The following is a 27,853-nucleotide window of genomic DNA, read 5'->3' on the forward strand; positions in this document are numbered from 1 at the left end:
ATACGTTAATGTATATATTTTTAACTTGATTTCACATTTATGCCCTCGAACTTAGGGTGTGGACAAGTAGATACTTAAACTTTTATAAAATTGAACAAGTATATACATAAGTCCTACGAGGCATAGTACACGTAGGACACCACGTAGGATACATATTGTCATGTTGGAAGCGTGTGTCTATGTGTTCAACTTTATAAAAGGTTAACTGTCTATTTGTGCATACACAAAATCAGAGGGTATAAATGAGACCCAAGACCAAATTTGATAACATATTTATGTATTATATCTTTTAATGAGTTTAAATTTTGTACATTTATAGATATATTATTAGATTACTTTAAAATATTTAAAGTTAGCTATTCATAATTTGTGGAATTAATAACTTGAAAAAGGAACAAAATAATCTTTTACTATAGGTTAAATTGCACAATTATGGTTTGAAAATTCATTTTAAATTGTCACTAGATATAAGCTAAATTTTATTATTATTTTTATAAATAAGATGATCTAATAATGAACCTGGACACTTTTTAGCAGTGAGTTAATTTGAACCTGCACAAAAAGACGATTGTTTTTCCAACCCACCCTTCAACTTCACAAGATGAAGGCACATAGACCCTTTGATTTTCATATATTTTCAGATTTGACACCTAAAGAGTCTAGCTATGCAAATTAACCCTTATCATTTAGAATGAAAAGCAAAGTCATGTAATTTATTACCTATGATTAAATTGAGGGTTAACATAAACTCGATAAATTTATGTTATATATATTGGCAATATATTATTTTCTTGCATTTTTCGTATAGTTTTAATATATAAAATAAGGCTCAAAATTTATTAACTTGAAATCTTGAATCTCCATTTGATTACTGTAGCTATCATTGAGTTTTACTTGTAATACATTACCAGCAATTTGATTGTGAAAAATGAAAGTGCTTGTTGTGTTACAATTATGAATTTCCCTAGTGGACATTCATTTTGGATATAGAATTGCACAATGGAATACTTCTTACCAAATATAGAACTGCACAATGGAATCCCATTGCTGACTTAAGATGTTTGTTATGCATTGATCGATTATTTTTAACTCGAATATAGAGAGATTGTTTTCGATAGACGCTACATTCAAATAACTAAACAAATACTTATGTACCATCTAAAATTCAAATCTTATTCAATCAGGTCTAAAAACTCAAACATGATTCAAAAAGAGGGCAGTCTGGTACACTAAAGCTATCACTATGCGTAGAGTCTGAAAAAAGGCTTGACCATAGTCCACAAGGGCCTATTGTATGCAACATTTCTACCCGAAGTTATTTTCAAGATTTGAATTTGTGACTTCCTGATTACATGGGAGAAACTTCATGATCCAAATCAAGACTAAATAACTATTAGTCTATTACTATACCAAGTCAAACAAATAAACATCTCTATGATAAACAATAACCATAACAATCTACTCCTCATCAGATTCAGTCCTATTATCTCAAATATTCTATGAATTTGTAGAATATTCAAAATTTTCTCTTTAAGAAAATATAACACCCTTTATATAGATATAAGCTAGAGTTTAGGGTTAGAGTAGCTTCCAAAATTCTAACAAGAATTGAATACATTTTGAAGAGTCTCAACTAGAATTGAACATATCTTGCAGAGTCTCACAAATTTTAAATGTCTACACATGAACTTCTATAATTTAACACAATTAGCTTAAACTGTTTTCCACCATTGCATCAACTCCAAAAAATTGTTTTTCGCTTTACTTCTATATATTTCTTCCTAATTTTGTGAAGTAGAAACACCAGACAACAATGGTGATGGATAACACAAGGAGCATTGTACTCCAGACTCTATCTTTCTTTACACAACCTGCCACATATGTTCATATTAAATTCATCCTCAAAAGCATGATGACTTAGGATTAGTCAATTTTATTTTTCGATGGGACGGGGAAGGGATATAACTCAACAGTCTCTTGAGTGATCACATGTTGATTGATATGACAATTCGAGGAAGATTTCATATTAGGTGTGGTATGTGTGCGTGCCATGGGAAGCCATAGAATAATAGGAGTCTAGAGCCAAAATGATCATTTCCCCTCCAAAATGCATAAAGGACCACTTAATTTATTTTTTTAAAACGGACAATTCGCTCCTGAGGGAGCGAGAGATCCTTTGTGATTTTAACCGCTGCTAATGACGTTCAATTTTCTTTCTTTCTCGCTGCTCAGTCAGCGAGAAATGTTAATTTTTCCAACAAAATCGCTGCTACAGTGAGTTACTTACAAATTTTATTTTTTAAAATAAAATCGCTATTAAAGCAGTGAGTTTCATAAAAAATATATAATTAAAACTCGTTGTACCTGTAGTTAAAAAAACATAAACCATTGTTCTAGCAACGTTTTATAAAACTTTAATTTTAAAACAAATAGGCAATAGACAATTTTATTTTTGCCTATGTCGATTTAGAATATAAAAGAGAGATTATGCTTACAATTGTGCAACTCTAGCTTGGATAATGCCAAGTCAAATGTCATAAAGTGATCATGTTTGCTTTTCAAGAATTAAATTGGTTAATTTTGAAATTAAAATTAAAATAGATCAATTTAATTAATTATAAATTTGGAATTATTAATTCCCACTTGGATTTATTAAGAGTTGACAGAAAATGAGATGTACTATTAATTAGTATAATATTCCAATGTATATCCATTACATATTATATATTCTAAATCGACATAGAATCAATTTAATTAATTGTAAATTTGGAATTATTAATTCCCACTTTGATTTGTTAAGAGTTGATAGCAAATGAGATGTACTATTAATTAGTATAATATTCCAATATATTTCCATTACATATTTCATATTCTAAACCAACATAGGAAAAAACAAAATTGTCTATAGGTTATTAGTTTTAAAATTAAGTTTTTAAAAACGTTGCTGGAGCAATGATTTATGTTTTTAAAAAAAAATAAAGGAAATTGCTGCAGGGCAGCGATTTTATGTTTTAAATTATTTTTTTAGGAGCAGTGATTTTATTTAAAATAAAAATTGAATTTGTAAGTAACTCACTGTTGTAGCAGCGATTATGTTAGAAAAAAATTTAACATTTCTCGCTGACTGAGCAGTGAAAAAGAAAGAAAGAAAATTGGATATATTAACGGCCGTTAAAACCATAAATGATCTCACTCCCTTAGGAGTGAATTGTCAGTAAAATGGGTGGCCCTTTATGTATTTTGGAGGAAAAAAGTGACCATTTTAACTCCAAACTCAGAATAATAGTGGATAGGCCCAAAACTGTGGGTGGAAGGTATGGATCGAGCAATTTTTTGAAGAGGTAATTCAATTCTATAGTTGTCTTTTTAGTTCGAGAAATGCACAATGGAAAAAGATAGTAATCGACTTTGCGAAATTATAGCGCAAAAAAAAGATCCAGAGTAATTCCTCATCTATCGTGTCAAGGTGTATGTGCAGGTTACTTATCAAAATATAATTAATTATCTGATTCAACAACTAATAATTAGTACTTGTACAATTCAAAAATAAATATTTTATATTAACAGACAAGAAGCAATATCTTAATATTAGCATCTAATTCTAAGTCCTGTGCAACAAACTGGACATACAAACAGCACAAATCAAGATTTAGGGAATAACAGAATCCTTGTTAATTACAACTTGCAACATGTATGTTGCTCGGATTTTTCAAAAAAATATATTATATTCACGTGTCAAATTTTTCAAAAATACATTATTCTTAGAACATTCAATATAGAAGTGTCAAGAATTTTAAAGAATTTGATCGATATAAAATTTTAACACAACAACTCAAAATGAAAGGATAAAGGTAACACCATCAAGGTCTCATTTTATGTAACGACCGATTTGATATGATCGCATCATTACCTTCTCCTCCCCTGGTTTTGCCTTTTTATGAAATAATCTGTTGATATATGACATTATGTACCAACACAACGTTATTCATCAAAATAATAGTATGCAGTACAATACAACAACATGCCTTTACCCCTGTGGCCCTATCTCTGTAGATAGTAGAGATATAATTTTCAACAAATCTTGATTTAAATAAAATATATTGTGAAATAAAACGGAATAACCATCCAAACTAGGTTTATAGCTACAAGCCTTGGATGGATTCAAGAACAATAATAACATAGAAATATACATGAACCATAAGGAATTAATTAAACGTAGTGTAACATGTATCAATCCATGTTTTGGTCATGAAATAGATGAAATAAATACACAAAAATCCATATCTAAATAGAACCCTCCCAGTCAAAATGAAATAAGTAACAAAAAAATATAGAATTTCAAGAATAATTATTTTCAGATGCTCATCACACACATTTTTAACAATAATAATATATTTATTATAATTTTATGAGATTTGACTAGTATATGCAGTCTTATCCCTATCTTATATAAACAGAAAAACTATTTCAAAAAATCCTCAAATCAAATAACTCATATCAAAGCCATATGAAAAGCAGACATTGAATTTTTTTTGAATTCAATGGCAGAAGACAAAAATCTGGTCCATCAAATAAAGAAGAATAAAATACCCTTCGGGGTGGCCCAGTGATTTGAGTTTGGGACTTCCATGTTGGAGGTCTCTTCGAAACTCCTTGCCAGCGAAAGCAAGGGGTTTGCCTTCTGGGTCGACCTAGTGCGGGTTACCTCTCCTATGTATTTTACGAGCTATTGCATAGGAACGGGGGTTTTACCCTATGCGCACCCAAATGATAGCAGTTGTGGATTTCCCTTGTCATAAAAAAAATAAAAATAAAGAAGAATAAAAGATTAAAAAAGATAATTGAGATGACGTCATATTTTTTTCTTTTGCCATTTAATTTTTTTAATAAAATATAGCCTAAAACGTTACCTAGAAATATGTTTATACTATCTCCGTCCACTTTTAATTGTCATAATTTCCCTTTTTAGAGTCAAACTATAAAATTTTGACTAATATTTTATGATATATTTTTCATCATAGTGATATGCAAAAAGCATTGCAATTTATAGTATTTTTCATGTAGTTTTTGAACATCTAAATTTTTTGTTTAAAATATCAAATTAATGTAATCTAATTTAACTTTGAAAATTAGCCAAATTGACTTTCGAAAAGTGCAACATGACAAATAAAAATGAACGGAAGGAGTACTAGTTTTGTAAAATTTCAAAAAATTGTATTATTATGTGAATTTATTTTAATAATGACTATTTTGGTAAAAAATTCTTGAATCCCGCATATGAAATCATTTTATTGTTATTACTTTGCCACAAATTGAAATTTTTCACCACAACTTCAAACTAATCGCACTATCATAAATAGAAGTACAAATTTAGGGTGTGTTTGGTACGAAGGAAAATGTTTTTCTGGAAAACAAGTTGATTTTTGACTTATTTTCTCATGTTTGGTTGGTGAGTAAAAAATATTTTCCGAAAAAATTTTTTAGTGTTTGATTTATGAATGATTTTTTTTTTTGAGAAATATCTTTTATTTTTACTAGGGTAGAAAATAATGTTTGAAATTGAAAATATTTTTAAAAATCAAACTTAAGTTTTTTTTTTGGGGGGTGGGGGGGTGGGTCGAGGGTAGGGGTGAAAAATTGAAATTTTAAAGTTGAAAATATTTTTTAAAAACAAACTTAAATTTTTTTTGGGGGCTGGGGGCTGGTAGGGGGTGGGTGGGGTGGGGGGCTAGTAGTGGTGGGTGGGTGGGGGGCTGGTAGGGGGTGGGTGGAGGGGGGTCGAGGGTTCGGGAGAAAAAATAAAATTTTGAAGTTGAAAATATTTTTTAAAAACAAACTTAAAATTTTTTTTGGGGGTGGTGGGGGGTGCTGGTAGGGGCTGTGTGGGGTGGGGGGGGCTGGGTAGGGGTGAAAAAACGAAATTTTGAAATTGAAAATATTTTTGAAATACAAACTTAAATTTATTTTTGGGGTGGTGGTGGTGGTGGGGTGTCACGACCCAAAAATGAACGTGATGGCACTCGTCTTAACCCTCCAAGACAAGTCAGCCTAAAACTCAACCATTACAATAAAATGCGGAAACTTTTATAATAAACTCAAAAATACCCCAAAATCTGGTTGTCACGTGTACAAGTCTCTAAAGTATTACAACTGATTCAAAAGAAAAACACAAGTCTCAATGACATTGTTTCTAGAATAGAACAAGATCATAATTAAGGAGAAAGAAGGTTCGCTGAAATGACAAGCAGCTACCTCCCAAACCTCCACAAGAAGCCTCAGACAAGGAGAAGATAAAATATCACAAAGGTCCGGGCTAGTAACCTACAAAAAAATGTAGTAGCAAGGGGTGAGTACCAAACCACGCGGTACTCAGCAAGTAAACCTCTAAACACAAGCTAAGAGGATAGAATATGAGTACTCCTTACACCCCAACCGAACCTCCACAACTACAACATGCATAAAATCAGCACAACCTAACAGTTCACAATTCACATAGCAGATATCTCAACAACTACACTCTAACAATTATATATCCTTAACAACAAGCTCAATATTCATCAATTACAATCTCCACAACTACAACCTGCTTAAAACCAGCTCAACCTAACAGTTCACAATTCAAATAGCACATATCTCAACAGCAACACTTTAACAATTACATATTCTCAACAACAAGCTCAATAATGATAAATATGTGCAATGCAATGGAATGCAATGTCAAGTATAGTGATGCATGTCTGACCTAGTGATACACACTCGCTGTCTCTCAGTTCGGGACCCATGGGGGACCTATCTGTCCATGCATCCATCGCGGCGCGCGATACGACCCTCGATAATAGTAACCATCGCGGCGCGCGATACGTCCCTCGAAATATAGTATCCGTCGCGGCGCGCGACACGTCCCTCGAAATATAGTATCCATCACGGCGCGCGATACGTCCTTCGAAATGGTACATCTTCTTTAATTTCTTATTCTTTCTCAATGCACATAACACTTGTCACAACCATGTCTCAGAACAATGCAAATGACATGTTCACACAAATAATGAGGAGATGACCATTTTCATAACATTGCACAATTCACAACAACACAATCATGATACAACTTCAATAATGATTCAACAAGTCTTTCAAACAATTCTCAACACATCACACAAACAATTGATCACATTACTCCCAAACATATACCACAAGGAAATACACGAATTCCATACGCTTAACAAGGGTTTAGAAATCCACTTGCCTGAAATAGTCGAACAATTACTCCGGGACTTGAGTCTTCCCCTTTCATTGAACTTCTAAATCAATTTGATCTATCCAAATAAATAATCACAATAAGATTTCAACAATAATAACCTCATATTACTATGTGTCTAGTTTAGACCCAAAAACTCATCCAATTCTATAATTAAATTCTTAAGTTTCAAGCCTAGGATTAAATCTTAATTCCTCCAAACATAATTCCAACAAAATCAGAAAACAATTTAACAGAACTAACAATTTTCCACCTAATTGTGATTTTAGCGAGACGAATCCAAATTGAAATTCCTTCTTTTCTCCTAATCTAAATTCCATAATGGTAATCATTATCCAATAATGGCTAATGTTTAACAAATCATCAACAATCCCTTATAGCCCCCAAATTTCCAATCGTCAACCTTATCCCATATTTTCCAGTTAATTCACCCAATGATATTTAATAATAATTCGTTCAATATTCTACATATCAATACATATTATATAATGGTATTTACTAAAATTACTAACCACCCAAAATACCATCTCTTCGATCCAAAAAAGTAAATAAAAAGGTCACGTTTTACTGGAGTAATTCATTTCCTTCATTTAAGTGCAAAATCAAACCTGACACTTCTTTCCCACTAACATATAATTAAATAATGAACACTTAAATATTCTACAAGCAATATTCTAAACTTCTGTGTGGCTTACCTGGAGAAGCATCTCCGTCCTTTGCAGTTTGTCGCCGCAGGTAAGTTTCTAACTCCCTTTTTTTAAAAAAAAGAAATAATTATGTACTAAAATTGATAAACCATATAATTTATTTTAATATGGGTTAAGTAGTAAAAAATATGGCATTGATCCATTAACCACTAACTAAATAAATAAAATATTGATTATATATCCGTCAATTAAAATAATCGTAGTTATCGAATAGTTCAAAATATCCAAACCAACTTCGCTGATTAAAATTGACTCAGGCAACTATCGGGAGGGGTAAAGCGATAATTTTTTTATAAAAATTTTCAAAAATAATTTTTCGGGTCATTACATGGGGGGGGGGGGGTCGAGGGTAGGGGTAAAAAAATGAAATTTTGAAATTGAAAATATTTTTTAAAAACAAACTTAATTTTTTTTTTTTGGGGTGGGGGGTTGGGGGCTGGTAGGGGGGTTTTGCCCTGATTTTCTTTCCTTATTTGAAGTTTATTTATTTCCTTAAAGAAAAGTCAAGTATTACCATAAATACTTGAACTTTTTTTGAAAGGAAAATATAATTTTCTTTTATATTTGGTTTATTCTTTCCTTAGAGGAATAGTTTGGAGATCTATAAATTGAAGATCCTTATTCTCATAGCATAATATAATAGAATCCATAATGTAGTCGTTTAGTGAGTTTTGTTTATGGGGAGATTTAATCTCTCAACAGTTTTAATATTTTTCTTTATATTAGTTTTCATATAATAATATTAGTTTTTAGTATAAGTTTTTGTCATCTAATTTATCAATCATATTATTTGCAATTGTAAACTTTCGCATGACGCCCTAATCACCCTTCAGAACCCAACAACTAATTCATCATTTAATAGAATTAACAATAAACTTTCTATCGTTAATTCCTGTTCTTTGGTAGTATCAAAAACAAGTAATAAAATGTATCAAACCTCAAAAAAAAAAAAAAAAAAACACAAGTATTAGACATCATGCAGGAAATAAAAAATAATAATAAGTTAATGAAGTATAATTTAAAGTTTTAAGCATTCAAATTTGTAAACATTTTTTTTAATGAAGTATAATTTAAAGTTTTAAGCATTCAAATTCGTAAACTTTTTTTTTTTCACAATATTTTATTCTACTAACAAAATTATTATTCCAACTCATGACAACAAAAATAAGGAAAAATAAAAAATATGTAGTAAAGATTCGCCAACCGGAAAACTTGCAAATCCAGACATCTCATGTGCTGAAAATATTAAAATATTGCTCATTCCGTCTCAATTTATGTGACACTTTTCGAATTTTGAGATTCAAACAGGTGATCGTAAACTTTTCATATATCTTTTAATTATTTTGAATTGTCAATTATTATGACTAATAATATTTTTTACATAGTTTACGAATATATAAATTTCATTTTAAAAAATTGAAGATTTCACGAACAAATTTTCGATCAAACTTAATTGACTCTCGAAAAATAAAAAATAAATTGAAACAAAGGAAGTATATATTTAATTATTAGTTTGACTTTGAACACCCTTTAATTAAAATTTTAATTTGATTTACTTAAATCGAGAATCTTTTAAAAATCTCCGTAACAGCTCTACATTGGGGTTCAACAGATTTGGCACATGCACCAAGACAAAGATCTAATTTTAATTTCAAATAAAAACGTTGAAAGTTAGACATCAACAAGTTAAATTTTAGGCAAAATATATATATAAAAAAAAATTATTGCCAAATTTCATACACGAATATTTTCAATATGAATTATATATATCTAAAATTGATTTGAAGCAAGTAAACTCGTAAATTTCAATATATTATAACTAAATTTAAATTATACGCACTTTTGATAACTTGAAGGTACATTTTGCAAATATGAAAACCTAAATAAAATTTTGCATGGACCATGAACACAAAGGTTACTCTTCTTTTTTTGTGAAAAAAAAATTACTTTTGCTTTGTGAAAATGGAGATAATGAGATCAAGAATAATGACTACTAAAATTAATTAAAAGGAAAAGAGACCCCAAGAATATTGCAAACTTGTCTTTCAAAACGATAAAGAAAAAGGAGTGTTCAAGAATCAATGTATTATTTAAAAAAAATAAAAAATCGATGGTGATAGTTTGAATAAGAAAGAGAAATAATTGATAGTTAAAATGTTTTTTAATATATAAATATTAATTATAGTTCATAAAAATTTGGAGTAACGGATAGTTATATTGTGAAACTTGATAAAAAATAATAATTTAAATACTTTTGATTATTTTTACTTGTCTAGTATCCTAAAAATAAATTTCTAATTTTTACTTATCACATTTAACATATCAGGAAAATATAATTAATTTTTTTCATGTTATATCCTCATCATTAATTACTTAATTCAAAATCATTCTTAAGATGTAAGAGTAACTATACAATAGAACCTCACTAAATTAATATAGGTGAGACCATAAAATATTATTATTTTGTAGAGATATTATTTAATCGATAAATTAATATTTATTATTTTAAAGTGTTGACACACAAAATTCATTCGGAGATGAAATCTTAGAGAATTTGAATGAACCACTTATGAAAACGTCATTCATGAACTTGATGTCATAATTAATGATCTCAGTTATCACAACAAAAATGAACGTTAATAACATATTGGATGCATGAAAATGATACATGTTCATAGGTCCTAAGCTTAGAAGAAGTTGTGGATACCATTGTAAAAGACAATGTTGATGCTAAATTTGAAGATATACAATACATTTGGAATCAGTTATGCGTAAGAAAACACTTATTGCATTTAGAACTCTTCACAAATTTATGGTGCAGTTCGAAAAGACAACTTAAATAAATAGACATCGTTGTTAAGAACAACCGAGATTCAATGAGAATTTGCGCATAGCTTCTGGTCTTTGACATAAAAAAAAAGGTGGTTGGAATGGCGAAAGGGACTTATGAGAATTTGGTCTTAGCGCGCTAGTGGAAAAAAAAAATGACTATAAGGAACCAACAACTCTCTCTTCTCTAACAACCTATATCCTCCACATTTACACGGAAACTTTTGGATACAATATGAAAAGTTAGATATGAGCTTCAACAAAATTTAAATTTTAACAAAAAAATAAAATAAAAAATATAATCATATTTCACAAAATTGTCTTAGATATATTTGTACTTTTAAATAATTATTAATTTATAATATTAATGAGACCATATATTTATATATGAGTCTTATGAAAATATATTATCTTATTATCTTATCGAAATGATTGATTTTTTCCATTGGCCCAAGTCCCGACCAGAAAAAAATATCTTAGAGAGATTATTAATTAACTGAGTATTAATTTAATGATATTTTACTGTATATCAATTAATATGACTATTGTGTTAAAATATTTACATTAATTGTTCTCTTTTGCAAAATGTGTAATATTCAAATGAATAAATAAAAATGAACTGGAAGAAATTTGTTTTGGATCATCAAAAAAAAAAGAGAGAAGGGAAACGTGCAAATATATTTATGTTTTGTTTTTTTGGGTTAATTACAACTCAAATTCGTTGTCCTCCGTTGAATTCTTTTTTATATTTATATATGTTTTGTTTTTTTTGTTAATTGCCAGCACAAATTCAGACCGTGTTGTCTTTCTCAATTTCAAAAATATTTCGAGCTTTGAAAACAACTTAATAATTAAGGTATGTATTCTAATGCTTTCTTTATCTCAATTTATGTGATATTTTTTGTTTTTCGAAAATTAAACAATTTAAATTTGATCAAAACTTTTTGTATGAAATCTTCAATTTTTTTGAAATAAAATTTATACTCCTATATTTGTAAACTACATAAAAATTACTATAAGTCACAATAATTGATAATTCAAAATGTTTAAAATATCTATAAAAAATTACGGTCAAAGATAGACTTCTTTGAATCTCGAAATCTGAAAAGTGCCACATAAAATGGATCGGATAGAGAGTATAAAGATACCGGTAATATTTTAGAAAAATAAAACAACTGATAGTTAAAATATAAAATTTGTTAAAAAATAATAATTCAAAACATTCTCCATTTAATTTTATATATTCAATATTTCAAAAATAAGTTTTCACTTTTATTTGTCATTTTAAATATATTAAGAAAATACTATAATAAATTTCATATTTTATCTTCCACATTACTTACTTAATCTCCAATTATTTCTCAAGATTTAAGATTATACATCAATCAATATGAAAATTATGATAAAATATTCATATTAATCAGAACATATAAAATCCAACGAGCTAGTAAGTATTTGACAATTAAATTTCAAAACTCAATTTGACAATTAAATTTCAAAACTCAATTTGAAATTGAATTTCAAATTTTTCAAAGTATTTGAAAAACAATAAACAATTTGTATGCATCACCAAACACAACTCTCAAACAACAATAGTAACCACATATCGAATAAACTTCTACTCTAACGTTTGAGAAAAATAAAATATACGTAGACCTTATAGCTGCGTCGCAAAATAAAAAGCAAAAACTACTCCAACTTTCAAATATTAAAAAATAAAAATTACTTTCTTTAAATTTCATGATAAAATACCACCAAACTAAAAAAAAGGGAAAATACTTGATATACCTTTCAATTTTGTCATTTGGAGCTAATATGCCCTTGTTATGAAAATAGCTTATATATACCCTTACAATTACCGTTATACAAACGACTCATATATACCTCTATCGTTACAAAATGAGCTCATATATACCCTTCATTTAATGATATATGTGCGTCATTTGTATAATAATAAAAATATATATAAGTCACATTCATTAAATGACAAAATTGAGGGTATATCGTATCGTTTTCCCAAAAAAATAAAATAAAATTGGTCCTCCATTGAATTCCTTTCCATTTATGTTAAAGTTAGTTTTTTTTGGTCCCACTCTCATAAATAACAATATCTTGAGCTCTGAGAATTTGGAGAATATGGATCATCAGAAGCAAACTTCGCCGGAGGTGCCGATGGCTGAACCGTCGACGAAATTCGACCGGCGGAGCTCTTCTTCTAGTTCCGGCGAAGTATCCGTCACCGTTAAGAAGGAAAATGACATTAATACTGCTGGTGCGGGTGCTGACGTGGACAGTAGAGAGGAGGCAGTTGGTGGTTCAGCTTCCAATGGCGTTACTAATTCTTCAGGTTTGTTTAATTTTGTAGATTTTAGTAGCCGAATCTATAAACAAGCAAGCGAACAAACAACTACTGTGCCTCAATCTCGAGCAAGTTGAGATATCGGGGCTATATGAATTGGATCTGTACTGTTTATGTTGCTCCATTTAAATTTATCGTAGTCTGATATTTATACTACTACTACTATATATTAGGATTGTCATTGTGGAGGCAATTTTGTAGCATTTTAGTTAACACAACAACAGTGCGTCAATTAGAAGCAAGTTGGGATCGGCTATATGAATTGGATCAGTACTTTCCATGTTGCTCCAATTAAGCTAATCGTAGTCTGATATTTATACTACTACTACTATATATTTTACGACTATCATTGTGGAGGCTATTTTGTAAGTAGCATTTTAGTAGCCAAAACTATAACAAGCAAACAGGCAGACAATTATGCCTCAATTTCAAACAAGTTAGGTTCAGCTACATGAATGGATCCGTACTATCCTTGTTACTCCGTTTAAGCTTATTCCACTATGATATTATGTAAAAATAGAATTAACAAGCATTAGAAGTTATCTATATTATGTAGAGGTAAGGTCCGTGTACATTTTGCCCTCTTCAGATCCCACTTGTGGGATTACACTGGGTATGTTGTTGTAGAGGTTATCTATATTTTCTACTGGCTAGTGGAATCTTTGCAAGTTTAAATTCTTTTTGTTCGTGATTGAGAATCAGTGGTGGATGTTATTATGTAGCAGTGCCCAGCCGTCTCTCTGAACTTCAATACATGTTACTCTCTACATCTGATTTGATATGATGCTTTTTACTAGAGAAGCATTTTAGAAAAGAAGTAAAGGAAAATCTTTTGATACATAAGCTAATGTTTGCGAAGTACCAACATTGACCATACTAACAATACAACAATTTAACAAGGAATGGTAAGAGTTCGAGTGTTCGACATGCTCCTTTATCAGTCTCCTCTAATAAAGAATTCAGTGGTGTTCCGATAAGTCATGTTAGTAAGAGCAAAATAGTGATATCAAGATAAAAGATGTTTCCAAATTTATTTTGGACAAACTTAGAAGGAAAGAAGATCACATAAAATGGGACGGAGGGTACTAATTTGGATATGCTTAGCTCTTGAACCTTTTTTTTTTCTTGTCGCTTAAGTCAAAGGTTTGTGTCGCTTATATCTGTCAAAAGTTCTTTTTTTTCCCTTCTTGTAGACAAAGTAGATGAATATTTACAGGGGTAAGCTTTTTCTTGCCTAATCTTGTTCTTTCAATGTTTGATAGTCAATGAGAAGAGAGGATTTTTTAATTTGCAACAACACACCTTTTTCCCTTTTAAATTTGAAAAAAAAAAGAGAAGAAAAAACATCTCTTTGATCTGATAAATATGATGGAATTTCTTCAGATAGGAATCACCAACTATTACAATGCCAAATTCTAGTTCTACATTATGCATAACCACTAGAAATTTACTGTTCATGAGTCGTGCAACTGGAAATGCAGTTGATTAGTGTGACCTCTGAAGCTTTTTGAAACGGATCATCTGAAGCTGACTGCAAGCTTGCAATTTAATGTGCTAGGGACCCCTGGGATGGAACTTACAAGAGTAAAAACGTTGCCTTCAGAGAAGCCACAATCACCTTCAGATCATCTTAAGTTGGAAAGATCAAAAACTGAGAAACCAACACATAGTAGCGGATTTGCTCAAGAGGCAGCAAAAATTTTTGATGATAAAATTTCTGAACAGCAGAAGGTATAATGCATAATGATATCATCATGTCACATCAAGCTTATTTTTTTCTCCTTTATGATAAATCTACCATGCCATAATTTTTTTGCACTCTTATTATTCTCTATTTCTTTTCTCCGCAGTCCCATCTGTTGAACATAACTTGTATTTCTTTTCCATTGTTCCTTTATTTAAGCCTATTATTGTAACTTTCTATCCAAACAATCTGATTGCCAACTTCATCTGTTATCTAGAATCTGGGATGTTGCTTTTCGGCAAATACATTCCACTGTAGCGTTGTGATGACTCTTAAATATTGGCAGGAAAGATATGCATGTCCATCCTATATGGTTGCTTGCTACAAAGCAGACATTTCTTGACTGCATATGGTGGACAATGTGGAGAGAGAGAGAGAGAGAGAGGATCTGGGATGGTTTGAGGATAAGTTTAATTCCATTCAGAAAGTTAAATGGAATTGTATTATATCCTTTCTTTTTTGGTGTAAATAGGGATGTATAGATGAAGTTGAACAAAGAGTAGATCTTTAAGGCTCTTTGTAATACTTTCCTTTGGTTTTTGTAGTTCTCTTTTTGGGTTGCCAGCATGTTCTTAATGTTGAGGAATACAACATTACCAGTTTTTTTAGAAAAGATTGAGATTAAGTAACAAATAGACTTGATGATTGAGATCTGAATAATTAAAAATTAAGACCTCTATTTAGTGCAAACTATTGGGGCCTTGGAGGCCTAAAGAAAGAGGAGTGATCGTACTCTTACATTAATCTATACATACTAGTGCAATTTGACTCAAAAACATGTTTCCTGAAGAGGTCACTTAGAGGCCTAAATAGAAAAAGAGGTGTCGAATCGAACCTGATAATCCTTGGACTACAGGAGAACATGACTACTTATATTTCAGGACATAGCAAAAACTATGTTGCAAGAACTAGACCAGTCGTTTGCTAATATTTGTCTATTGTCATAGCTTTCTATTATAAGTTAATTGTTTGGGTTTTCTCAAGTAATAAGTCCTGTTAGTGGAGCTCCCAAAAGAACAGGAAACAACCTGTAGTTAATAGGAGCTCTATTACCCTTTTTCAACCTCTTCACTTCAATTCAAGGTCAGACTCGCTACCTGTGTGTGATAATTTGTAGTGTGTGCGCACTTACCAATGAAAAAATCAAAGTGTGTACACTTAATAACGAATCAAGCAATTCTATACCAAAGATAACTTTTCTTAATTACATGTTTGTTGGTCAGCCAGGCTAAATCATGATTGATAGAAAATTAAATACACAGGGGTTGTTGCTGACTGGATAAAGGTATGCAGTCAAAGTCTATTGCTCCATGTTCATTAAAGCATGGCAGTTAGGGTTAATTTTCTTAGTCTCATAAGCACAATAGTTCTTGATAGACATCTAATTATATCTTAGAGCCAAAATGGAATATCTTCATTGTTATCTATCTTTTATGTTTATGGCCTCATTATATTGTTTTGTTTTTCTATCCTCTGTTGTTTGTGATTAATTTACTTGATTTTGTAATACCTTTTTTGTTTATCTTATCAAAAGGACGGACAAAAAATTCAGTTACCTGTGAGATGTGTGCTAACCACTTAAAATGCTGCAGCTCAAATTGTTGAAGAGAATAGCTACTGTCAAAGATGATGGTACTGTGGAATTTGAAATCCCGGGTGATGTTGAAACCACCGAAGTGCTTGGAACTGGATCTGAAAGTGTACATACTGCAGTTGAGGATGAACCTCTTGATGCAACAGAACTTCAATATTTCCCACCTATGCAGATTGTAATACTTATTGTAGGAACACGTGGTGACGTGCAGCCCTTTACTGCAATTGGCAAGCGTCTGCAGGTACTTCGATATCATTTGGCAAACACATTGTAAATGTACAAGCTAAGGGTGTCTCTAGGTTGTTGATACGTATATAGGTGCCCTTTGCATTTCAATTTGGTGAGAATGGATTAGCAGATCTTTTTGACAGGTGTGTGTGTTTCTCTATGTATTAAGTTCTTCAATGGAAACATGGCCATGCCACATTTTCTTTTCCTGGTTTCCATCCTTTCATTTTGGCTGCAATGCTAATAATTATAAAGACGCAGCCTTCTGAATGCTAGATCTTGATACTCAACACCCTGCACCCTCTCAACCCTGTCCAAATCTTGTTTCATTGCTGCTGGTTGTCTGACCCAAACTTTGTTGTAGAAATTGGAATTGATTTGATAACTTCTCCTGAAAAAAGAACTTGTAGTGATTTGTCAATCCATGTCATAGTGGAAAGATTATGATGTGGTCTGTTAGTTTCTTGACAGAACTGTTGATGCAGGATTTTGGCCATCGAGTGAGGTTGGCGACCCATGCAAATTTCAAAGAGTTTGTCCTGAGTGCTGGATTGGAATTCTATCCCCTTGGGGGTGATCCAAAAATTTTGGCTGAATGTATGTTCCTAAGTTCCTGTTGTGCTGTAACTGATCTGGCAATCTATTTCGGGTCTTCTGTTTTGCTTATCCTTTGTGTGATTGCTGTTCATTTGTCAATGGATATTTCCTATTTTTATAAAAAAATTGAACTAGGTTGTCAGATTAAGTAGGTTGCTCATCGTAATCTTTTTTCCACTGTGCTCAGCCTGAAATAAATGGAGGAGAACCAGCTTTTTCTTGGTTTACATGCTTATGGAGAACCTTGACATTAAATAATCACAAAGGAGAACTTAATGATAAGCATGCACTTCAACTTCTTATTATCTTTCTAATTTTTTTTTTTTCTTTTTTGAGAAGGTAACATTTGTATTTCTATTTCCAAAAAATCAAAACCTGCCACAACATGTTACAGATTCCTAATTACAGATTAAAGAGAGTATAACAGAAGATCTTCAATCCTATGACAAAATTTACAAAAATTACAGGGATCCTAAGACATTCATAACTGATTCTAGATCTTCCATATACTCCTGTTTACACCAAAAATGAAACAACACAAGACAATTCATCTTCATCTTCTGAATAGTGTTGCTCTTGTTCTGATGACATCTAAGGTTCCTTTCTTTCCACGTTGACCACCAAATACAAGCTGGGATGATTTTCCATCTCTCCCTATGTCCTGAGATGTTGGCATAACTACTCCATATCTTCAGGGTTTGGGTTACTCTCCTTGGCATCACCCACTTCAATTCTTTTTTATTGATGAAGAGGTCCCACAGTTGGTTGGTTATCCTACAGTGAAGAAATAGGTGAGTCACCGTCTCAGCCTTTTCCCCACATAGGAAACATCTAGGGCTCAATTGGATACCCCTCTTCATGAGATTTTCCTGAGTCAAAACAGCCTGTTTAGCAAGTAGCCAAGTAAAACAAGACACTTTGTAGGGAATTTTGGCTTTCCAAATCATTTTCCAGGGCCACCCATTAATCTGGGTATTGAAAGGGTTGAACTTTTTGTATGCCCCCTTGACACTGAATCTTCCTTGCTTGTGATCCTTCCATTCCAGGCAGTCTTGGACAGTGTTTCCTCCTCTGAATTGTTCCAGAGTTCTGTAGAATTCTACTACTCTCTGGATCTCCCAATCATTGAAGGGTCTTCTAAAGCTCAGATTCCATCCTTGGTTTGACCAAACCTCTGCCACAGTAGCCCTTTGTTGTTAGTTGAGGATGAACACATCAGGGAAGAGTGTTTTTAAGGGACCTTGTTCCAGCCAGCTATCTTCCCAAAATGAGACCTTCACACCATTTCCAATTTTGATTTTGCAATTCCCTCTAAGTTTTGGCCATAGGTTCCTTATGGTTCTCCAAAGGCTAGTTCCATAAGTGTTGGTCACCATGCTAGTTGACCAATGATCTTCCATTTCATATTTTGCCTGAATCACCTCCTTCCACAAAGCTTGTTCATTGGAGGCTAGTCTCCAGAGCCATTTCATTAGTAGACATTGGTTCTGAGTCTTCAAGTTTCTCACCCCTAGACCTCCAACTTGTTTATTCCCAATCAAGGCTGCCCATTTAACCAAGTAAAATTTTTTTGTCTCGCTGTTGCCTTCCCATAGAAAGTTCCTTCTTAGAGCATCCAATCTATCAATTACTCCATCAGGGATAGGGAAAAGGGACATCATATAACTAGGCATAGAGTCCAAGACACTATTAATAAGTGTTAGTCTTCCCCCTAGGGAAAGATATTGACTCTTCCAATTCACTAGTCTTCTTTCACACTTTTCAATCACCCCATTCCAAATACCTAAAGACCTGCTGTTAGCTCCCAGAGGCATCCCCAGATAAGTTGTAGGGAGGTCACCAATTCTTCCACCAAGGGTCCTAGCCATAGAGGATAGGTCAGGAACTACATTAACTGGAAATAAGAAGCTCTTGTTCCAATTTATATGAAGTCCTGATACTGCTTCAAAGAGAATAAAGATCACCCTTAGCATCCTGAGTTGTTCTTTATTGGCATCACAAAATATGAGAGTATCATCTGCGTATTGTAAATGGGTGATCTCCAGTTCGCATCCCACTCTGTTTGATATTTTGAATCCCTTTAACCAAAGGTTCTCTCGAGCAGTTTTCAGCATATCACTTAGCCCTTCCATTGCAATGATGAATAGAAAAGGTGATAGAGGGTCACCTTGCCTTAGGCCTCTTTGAGCAGAGAAGAAGCCTGTAGGTGAGCCATTGATAAGAACTGAGTATTTGACAGTTTGAATGCAAAATTTCATCCATCTTAGCCATCTACCACCAAAACCTCTTTTATCAAGAGTTTCCCACAAAAACTGCCAATTTAAGTGATCATATGCCTTCTGTATGTCCAACTTGCAGAGAATTCCTGGAGCATTGCTTCTGGTTCTAGAATCCACACACTCGTTGGCCATGAGGATCTTTCTAATTTAGATAAGCATCTTATTGCATTGCTTAGATGCACTTCATCTTTTTCTTTAACTTATTACAGATGTGTTCTGTGGAAGTTGTCACTTTATACACACTGCAGTAAACGACTGCATCAATCGCCCATAGCTTTGCTTTGCCTGCAGATTTACTTTTTGTGATTTCACTGAGACATGAATTTGATGAATAGTATATGATATATCATCTTCTTACATATTATTTGTGAGATAAAATTCATACCTGCATTTGTGCTGGTCTATCTGGCAATGTATATCTGGTGTAGTCATCTGTTATGCTTGCAGTCATCAAATGTATAGTTTCGACCGCATGATGTCAATTTTCTTCTTCTTGCATCCACAGACATGGTAAAAAACAAAGGATTCTTACCTTCCGGACCTTCAGAAATCCCTGTTCAGAGAAATCAGATGAAGGAGATTATATACTCTCTACTTCCAGCCTGCAAAGAACCTGATATGGATACAGGAGTTCCCTTCAAAGCAGATGCAATTATTGCTAATCCCCCAGCATATGGTAAGATTAGTAGTTTATCTACATCTTCAATTCATTTCCTTGTTTATATACTGGCTTGCCCCTTCCCTTCCTATATTCGTCATAGTCAAACTCTCGTATATGCTGATTTTTTTATCAAGTTGTTTTAAGAGGCTGAATCAATAGGATTATAAGTAATAAGAAAGAATGGAAAGATTTTACTCCAGAAGGTTGATAAATATTTCAGGCACTGACTCAAAAGCACGTAGTAAGCTTCTTATCTTATTGGAATGGACAATAAAGTGAACAATGCTTGGACAATATAATTATATTTGTGAGAAGACTCGAGTTTGAGAGAGAACTCAACTTGATTATTCCCACAAGCTATTGGGGTTTAAATAGCTAAGTATACATGTCCTAAAAGGGAAAGGAAATCAATATCTAATCAATACAAATCAATATCAAATCAAGCTAGAGTAAATCTATGAGGAAATCAAGCTACCTACTGTATTTACATATGCTATAGAATATTCCTAGGATTCTAACATTCCCCCTCAAGCTGGTGCATACAAATTATATGTACCAAGCTTGTTACATATATAACTTGTTTTGGGACCAGCTAGGGACTTGGTGAATATGTTTGCAAACTGATCACTTGACCGCAGGAATCTTGTGACTATGTCTCCTGAAAGTACCTTTTCTCTAACAAAATGACAATCAATCTCTATGTGTTTGGTCCTCTCGTGAAATATTGGATTCGATGCAATGTGAAGTGTAGTTGATTGTTGCACACAAGTTCCATTCCTTTAGTATCTCCAAATTTCAACTCTTTTAGTAGTTGCTTGATCCATATGAGTTCACATGTTGCCACTGCCATAGCCCGATATTCTGCTTGTACACTAGATCTAGCAATCATATTTTGTTTCTTACTTTTCCAAGACACCAAATTTCCCCCAACTAGAATACAATATCCAGAAGTGGATCGTTTGTCAGAGGGTGACCGTGCCCAATCTGCATCTGAATAGCCAACAATTTTCTCATGTCCTCCGTCTTCGTGAAGAAGTCCTTTCCCTGGAGCAGATTTTATGTATCGAAGAATGCAAATAACTGCATTCCAATGACTATTAGTTTGAGTCACGGTGAGATGATTAAAATTTCCTACCGGCCTTCTATATCTTCCTGGATCGCTAAGAGGCTCGCCCTGACCTGGTAGGAGCTTAACATATGAATCCATTGGAGAATCAATAGGCCTATGATCTATCATCCCTGTCTCTTCAAGAATATCAAGTGCATACTTCCTTTGTGAAATAGAAATTCCTAATTTGGATTGAGCAACCTCAATGCCCAAGAAGTACCTTAATCGACCAAGATCCTTGGTATGGAAGTGCTGGAAAAGGTGAGGTTTCAATTTGGTAATTCCCTCATCATCATTGCATGTGATAACTATGTCATCAACATACATTACCAAATACATGCACAAACCTGGTAGAAACATCTTCTGACGCTGCTCTAATTGTTTTACAACATTTGGAGTAGTGGGCATTAACTCATTAAATTTCTCCATAACCGCCTGAACCTGTCCAAGATAAGTTGACATATCCAAGTCCTGCTTTTTAAGGTTAGTCAACCGAGAAATCACATTATAAAAGCGGGATATGTCATTTGTGTATAGCACACGAGCCTTTTCCCAAACTAAGAAGCAAGTTTGGAATGGTCGAAACAATGACATCAACTTTGAATCAATAGATTTCCATATCAGACTACACAATTGAGCATCAATCTTCTCCCATTCGCCCCTATCTTTTTTCAGTAATATCCTTGGCCTGTGTAACCAAGTGATCCTGAACACCTTGTCCCTTGCACCATAATTGAACAGAGGAGGACCAAGATAAATAGTTTGCACTACCTCTTCAAAGGTTCTGTGGTGATGCCATGGTTTGGGTTGGTGGAACTCACAAATTTAGTGCTAAACATATCGGATCCAAGAGACGTGAAAACAGATCTATTAGTGTTCAATAAATAAAGTAAGTTCTGGGGAAAAACCTGAAGAACAGATCTGGAAAACTGGAGAACTGCTTGCTGTCTTGCTGGAAAAAGTTGCTGAAAGAAAAAACTGCCAGAAAAGGGGCTGAAAAACACCATAAGCTGTGAGGATTCCGATCGTAATGGTGGTACTGGTATATGCACAATACCCCTGGAGAGTGTCAGAATCGCAGAACAGTGGAGGTTTCGCTGGAATTTTTTTTATTGCAATTTTGTTCTCTTATTATTCTTGTTTTCTCACTAAAGAAAGCTTTGATACCATGCGAGAAGACAAGAGTTTGAGAGAGAACTCAACTTGATTATTCCCACAAGCTATTGGGGTTTAAGTAGCTAAGCATACATGTCCTAAAAAGGAAAGGAAATCAATACTAATCAATATCAAATCAAGCTAGAGTAAATCTAGGAGGAAATCAAGCTACCTACTATATTTACATATGCTATAGAATAGTCCTAGTATTCTAACAATATTATCCCATATACTAGGGAAAACTCTCTTTCTGTATATCAAGCCGCCCTGTGGTGTATTCTTTTCTTTGCAGCATGTGGGAAAAACGTTTATAATATATCTCAATTTTTGCTCTGTCAATTTGGTGGAGAATAGATTCACTCGTACGCCATTTGGCAATCAGAGAGACTGTAATCACCGAAAAGAAACTGTTTCTGAGAATTTTATTAACTCGAACAGTTATTTGCATACAATGAAAAAAAAATTGACTGCCATATTGGAGATTTTGTTTAAATTCTTATGTTGGATTGGTGCTCATGAACTCAGCAGTTAAATGTATAAAAATAGTAGTCACATATTAGTCCAGCAAATATGTTCAGTTAACAATGTTGATGACTGACAAGTGTGTAGTCAAGGTGTGTTTTTCGCTTTAAACTTGGAAGATGCGTCTTATGTGCATATCTATCATTACTTCAGATATGAAATATCATCTTGATTTAGAGTTATGGCGAATAGTAGTTAATTTTGTTCATTGGTTTAGAAGCATTATTGTGGAGTGGTAAATACACATGATTGACCTGCTAGTTTAGTTCTTGTGGTTAAAGGCATGGAGTTGGATCTGAAGGGTGGTTGTGTGTGGGCTACAGCTAATACAATTGAATCTTTAGTTGATATTCATGTTTGTGGCCATTGGGTTTGGCATATGAGGCAACAATATAACATGTTCCAATGTTATGTATGCTTGGCTTAGTTTTATTTTGTTCATAGAAGATCATTTCAACCTGTTGGGGGTTCCATTGCAAAGCTGTTTTACTGATCAAACATTTCCGATGTATATAAATGTTCATGTGATGAAAGAGTAGTAAGTTCTACTAACATTGAATTCCATCTCAGGGCATGTACATGTTGCAGAAGCATTGCAAATCCCAATTCATATATTTTTCACAATGCCTTGGACGTAAGTCTGCTTGGGTAATAGAGGCTTCAGAAGCTATTTAATTTTTCATTTTTATCCACTTAATTAAGATATCTTGCTGATAAGTAAGATCTTGGTCTTTACTTATCACTAAGTATCGTTTAATCTTTTTTATAGGCCAACTTCTGAATTTCCTCATCCTCTATCCCGTGTTAAGCAACCAGCTGGATATAGGGTAAGTTGGGTTTTGGCATCTGCCTTTTGTGTCTCGTGTGTACTGTTTCTTTGATGTTGCAATGCAGTGCTGTTCTCTTTCTCTAACTCCCATTCCCATCTTTCCCACTTGAAAGAAAATGGTTGGTTTCTGTTCACGTTTGCTCTTTTATGAACTGTGCAGCTATCATATCAGATTGTTGACACCTTGATTTGGCTAGGAATACGTGACATGATAAATGATCTTAGAAAGAAAAAACTGAAACTACGACCAGTCACATACTTAAGTGGTTCACAAAGCTCTGAGTTGGATATCCCACATGCATATATTTGGAGTCCTCATCTTGTTCCTAAACCAAAAGGTATTCATTCTCCAGGTTTTCTATTAATCTGATATACAAGTCCTTTCTATTCTCGACTTCTAACTTAGTTCTGAAGGTCTAATAGTTCATAGTTTAGATAATATATGGTAAATCCCTTTTCATAATCAGTTTCTCCTATGACCTGCCATGATTTCTTAATTAAAGTTATAACTCTAGATTTATACCGTCTGACTTTTGCAGATTGGGGACCTAAGATTGATGTGGTGGGATTTTGCTTCCTTGATCTTGCGACGGGCTATGAACCTCCAGAATCACTTGTTAACTGGCTTAAAGCTGGTCCAAAGCCCATATACATTGGGTTTGGTAGTCTTGTGAGTTTCCTGGAGCCGCGTTGCTTTCTTTATAATATTTTCTCTACCTATCCTCTTCTCCCCTTCCCTCAATCGAACAAAAATAAAAAGGAAAAACACAGAAAACAAATTCTCTCCTCATGTAACCATCAGCCGCTTCGTTGGTTCTGCTGAGTAAGCTTTCGAAAAATGGGCTGTGGTGACTTCTTGTTGTTGTACCCTTGCAGTTGGACTCCGGTGATTAGACATATGTGTAATTTGAACTGTGTTCAACAATCTATTCTTTCACTTTAGACCTTAGTTGCGCGGACTCTTCACTTTTGATGCCGCACCCGTCTTGGATTCTTCAAAAATACACTACTTTTGGCGAATCTGACACGCACCCATTGGCATTTTTGAAGAGTCCGAGCAACATAGCTTTAGACACTATTCTCCACATTAAGTGCATATAAAACACAAAAATTGCAGGCTCACCAGGAAAGGGTCTCCTATACCAACTACCTTTGAAGCATTTTGAAGATACAATTCAAATAATTCTACATATCCTTTATACTAATTCGTCCTACAAAATCAAATTTCTGTTTGATATCCTGACTTCAGATCCATCTTCAAATCTCAGCCTGTTCAAGATCCACAGGGAATGACTAACACAATTGTTAAAGCACTTGAAGTCACTAATCAAAGGGGAATCATTAATAAAGGATGGGGTGGCCTTGGAACCTGTAAGTTCCCTCCTGCATTTACTTTGTTCTGCTTATGCGATTAACCTGTTCATTTTTTCTATAGCACTTGTGGATTTGATTATTTGTAGATCATCTCTTTGAAAAGATATTCTCAGCTTATTTACCTGCTTTTCTTTGTGTGCCCAGTGGCGGAACCAAAAGATTTTGTGTATTTGCTCGACAATGTTCCCCATGATTGGCTTTTCTTACAGTGTGCCGCTGTGGTGAGTCTTTACTACCTTGATTTTTGTTTTTTTTATTCTTTAAGCTTAAGATATCCGTTACTCCATATGTCCCAATTTATATGACTCACTTTCCTTTTTAGTCAGTCCCAAAAAGAATGACATATTTCTATATTAATTAACAATTCAACTTTAAAATGCCTATTTTACACTTAATGAAATGATTTATAGCCACACAAACACCTATCACTTATTTTGGACCACAAGTTTCAAAAGTCTTTCTTTCTTTCGCAAATTCCGTGCCAAGTCAAACTAACTCATATAAAGTAGGACGGAGGGAGTACTATTTTCTTCTTCTTTAAGCTATTCGTAATAAAATAAAAGGTGGCTTAAGGAAACATAGCTGGAGACTAACAATCGATTTGAATCGGGACTTAGCAACTTGCCTGGGCTAGAGTCATAAGAGGCTGGAATCTGGATCATAAGTTTGGGCTTGTGTATATGCTGGACTGTTTGGAAATGAAATGAGTGGAACATTTAGAGAGTTGAGAATCTTATTCATAAGATCAGGAGCTCTTTTTTTTTTTTTTTTTCTCTCTTTTATCAATTTATGATTAATGAAAGATTTCCCTTAGTATTTCTTCCGAAGATTGTACTTCTCTTTCTTTGGCAGTGCATCATGCTTTCTTTAATATTGATTTCTTTAATAATGTCCAAATCCATTACTGGGGTATTTTGCTCGTTAAAATAGATTGATTTTTCTTAGAACAACATAACATGATGAAATTAAAGGACCTATATACATGATACCAACTAGTTAAAGTTAAGGCTTAGTTATTGTTAAAACAGCAGTTTCTGGTCCAGTTAGAGATTGTTTGTCAATGTTGTAGAGATAAGTGTGAGATTCAGGAGCTCTAGTTTTTTTATAAAACCCTTAATTACCCTGATACTTTTCCTTTCAGGTGCACCACGGGGGTGCTGGAACAACTGCTGCTGGTCTTAAAGCTGCGGTAGTGTTTCAAACTTTGTATGTTCATTTCATTGCTAATATCTTTTGGTTCTACTTTTAACCTATCACCTTTATTCGGTTGCAGTGTCCAACAACTATTGTCCCTTTCTTTGGTGATCAGCCATTTTGGGGGGAAAGGGTGCATGCCAGAGGTGTAGGCCCTCTACCCATAGAAGCTGATCAATTTACACTTGATAGGCTGGTCCACGCAATCAGATTCATGCTTAATCCAGAGGTACTTTACTGAAATCTTTAGCACATATCCTGTAGTGTAATCTGATAAACTTGTGTCACTAAGTGCTTGCTTAAGTCCTTACAATAGTCTACGGTTGTTGGAGACATAATTAAGTAAATGAAAGTGTACTTTCCTAATAGCTTCAGATTTTTTATGAGATGGTCACATTTCAACGTGGTAACAAAGCTGGCAGAGATCTTTGGTTCTAGTCTCGCTGCCACCTATTATTAAAATGTTTTCCATTTGCTTGGCTCATTAAAAAGAATCAAGTCCGCAAGTAAGAAATTAGAAGTTTACTCTCTTTAGCGACTTAAGCTATTATATATGATATGGTCATGTGTCAACTTGGCTCTGAACAAGCAACTTTGGCTTTTGGTGAGATTATCATGTGTCAACTTGGCTCTGAAAACGTAATCCTCATATTTCATTCGTGGGCAATTTCGGATGTTTAAACCAATGAGCAAAAGCTCAAAAGCTTTCTGATATAAACTAGTGAGATGGTCACACACTTATTGAACTATTTCGGATGTTTAAATCACGAGCAAGCTCGATAATTGGCTTATTAACTGTGAGATGGTGCGCAGGTAAAGGAGCGGGCGATTGAGCTAGCCAAAGCTATGGAGAACGAAGATGGGGTCACTGGAGCAGTAAAAGCCTTCTTTAAGCAGCTATCACGCACTAAAAGCGAGCCTCAGAAATCGCCTAAACCGACAAGTACCTATTCACTAAGAAGCTGCTTTGGGTGTTCCTAGACCTGAGTGGTAAAGGATGTTCTCTGTGCCCTTGTATTTGTGCATTCTTAGCTAGTAACTATTGTATTCCCATTGTTGTAATTATGTATAATTTATATGTATTATCGGTGTTCTTATGCCAGAAAGAAATAATGACCTGTTCCATGACTACCCCAACTTGCTTGAGATTGAGACGTTATTGTTGTAATCATCACTCTTCCATGAATTCACTTGTACTCCCATTGCTTCCCCCCAATTTTTGTATTTCATATAAGAAGATTCTGGGTTGTAAACTTGTAATGACCATTCCAAAGTTTACTATAATTTATCCTCATTCATGTATTATGATACGATGATGATATGATGAGCTTAACCGAAGAGATGAGAATTCATAAAACAGGTCTTTAACTTGTTTGGGATTGAAGCGTAAAAAAACTAATGCTAGTACATATTATACC

At 33.4% G+C, this 27,853-nt stretch overlaps 1 protein-coding gene across 2 annotated transcripts; it reads left to right on the forward strand.

Moving 5' to 3' along the window:
* The first annotated feature begins 12,857 nt into the window (after nucleotides 1-12,857).
* On the forward strand, nucleotides 12,858-27,719 carry LOC125812843 (sterol 3-beta-glucosyltransferase UGT80A2-like). 2 transcript variants are annotated; one of them, XM_049492298.1, is made up of 14 exons: nucleotides 12,858-13,138; nucleotides 14,709-14,881; nucleotides 16,487-16,729; nucleotides 17,202-17,313; nucleotides 20,098-20,268; nucleotides 23,609-23,672; nucleotides 23,808-23,865; nucleotides 24,028-24,205; nucleotides 24,407-24,537; nucleotides 25,136-25,238; nucleotides 25,386-25,462; nucleotides 26,383-26,430; nucleotides 26,515-26,664; nucleotides 27,249-27,719. In XM_049492298.1, exons 1-14 carry the CDS (start codon nucleotides 12,928-12,930, stop codon nucleotides 27,414-27,416), a joined length of 1,887 nt encoding a protein of 628 aa, XP_049348255.1. In that variant the 5' UTR covers nucleotides 12,858-12,927; the 3' UTR covers nucleotides 27,417-27,719. The 2 variants fall into 2 exon arrangements, with proteins under 2 accessions (XP_049348255.1, XP_049348257.1); XM_049492300.1 differs by lacking the exon at nucleotides 12,858-13,138 and having other exon boundaries at nucleotides 14,712-14,881; nucleotides 16,429-16,729.
* The last annotated feature ends 134 nt before the right edge of the window (nucleotides 27,720-27,853 follow it).

Source organism: Solanum verrucosum, unplaced genomic scaffold (genome assembly GCF_900185275.1).
Source record: "Solanum verrucosum unplaced genomic scaffold, falcon-dt-bn FXZP01000144.1, whole genome shotgun sequence".
NCBI lineage: Eukaryota > Viridiplantae > Streptophyta > Magnoliopsida > Solanales > Solanaceae > Solanum > Solanum verrucosum.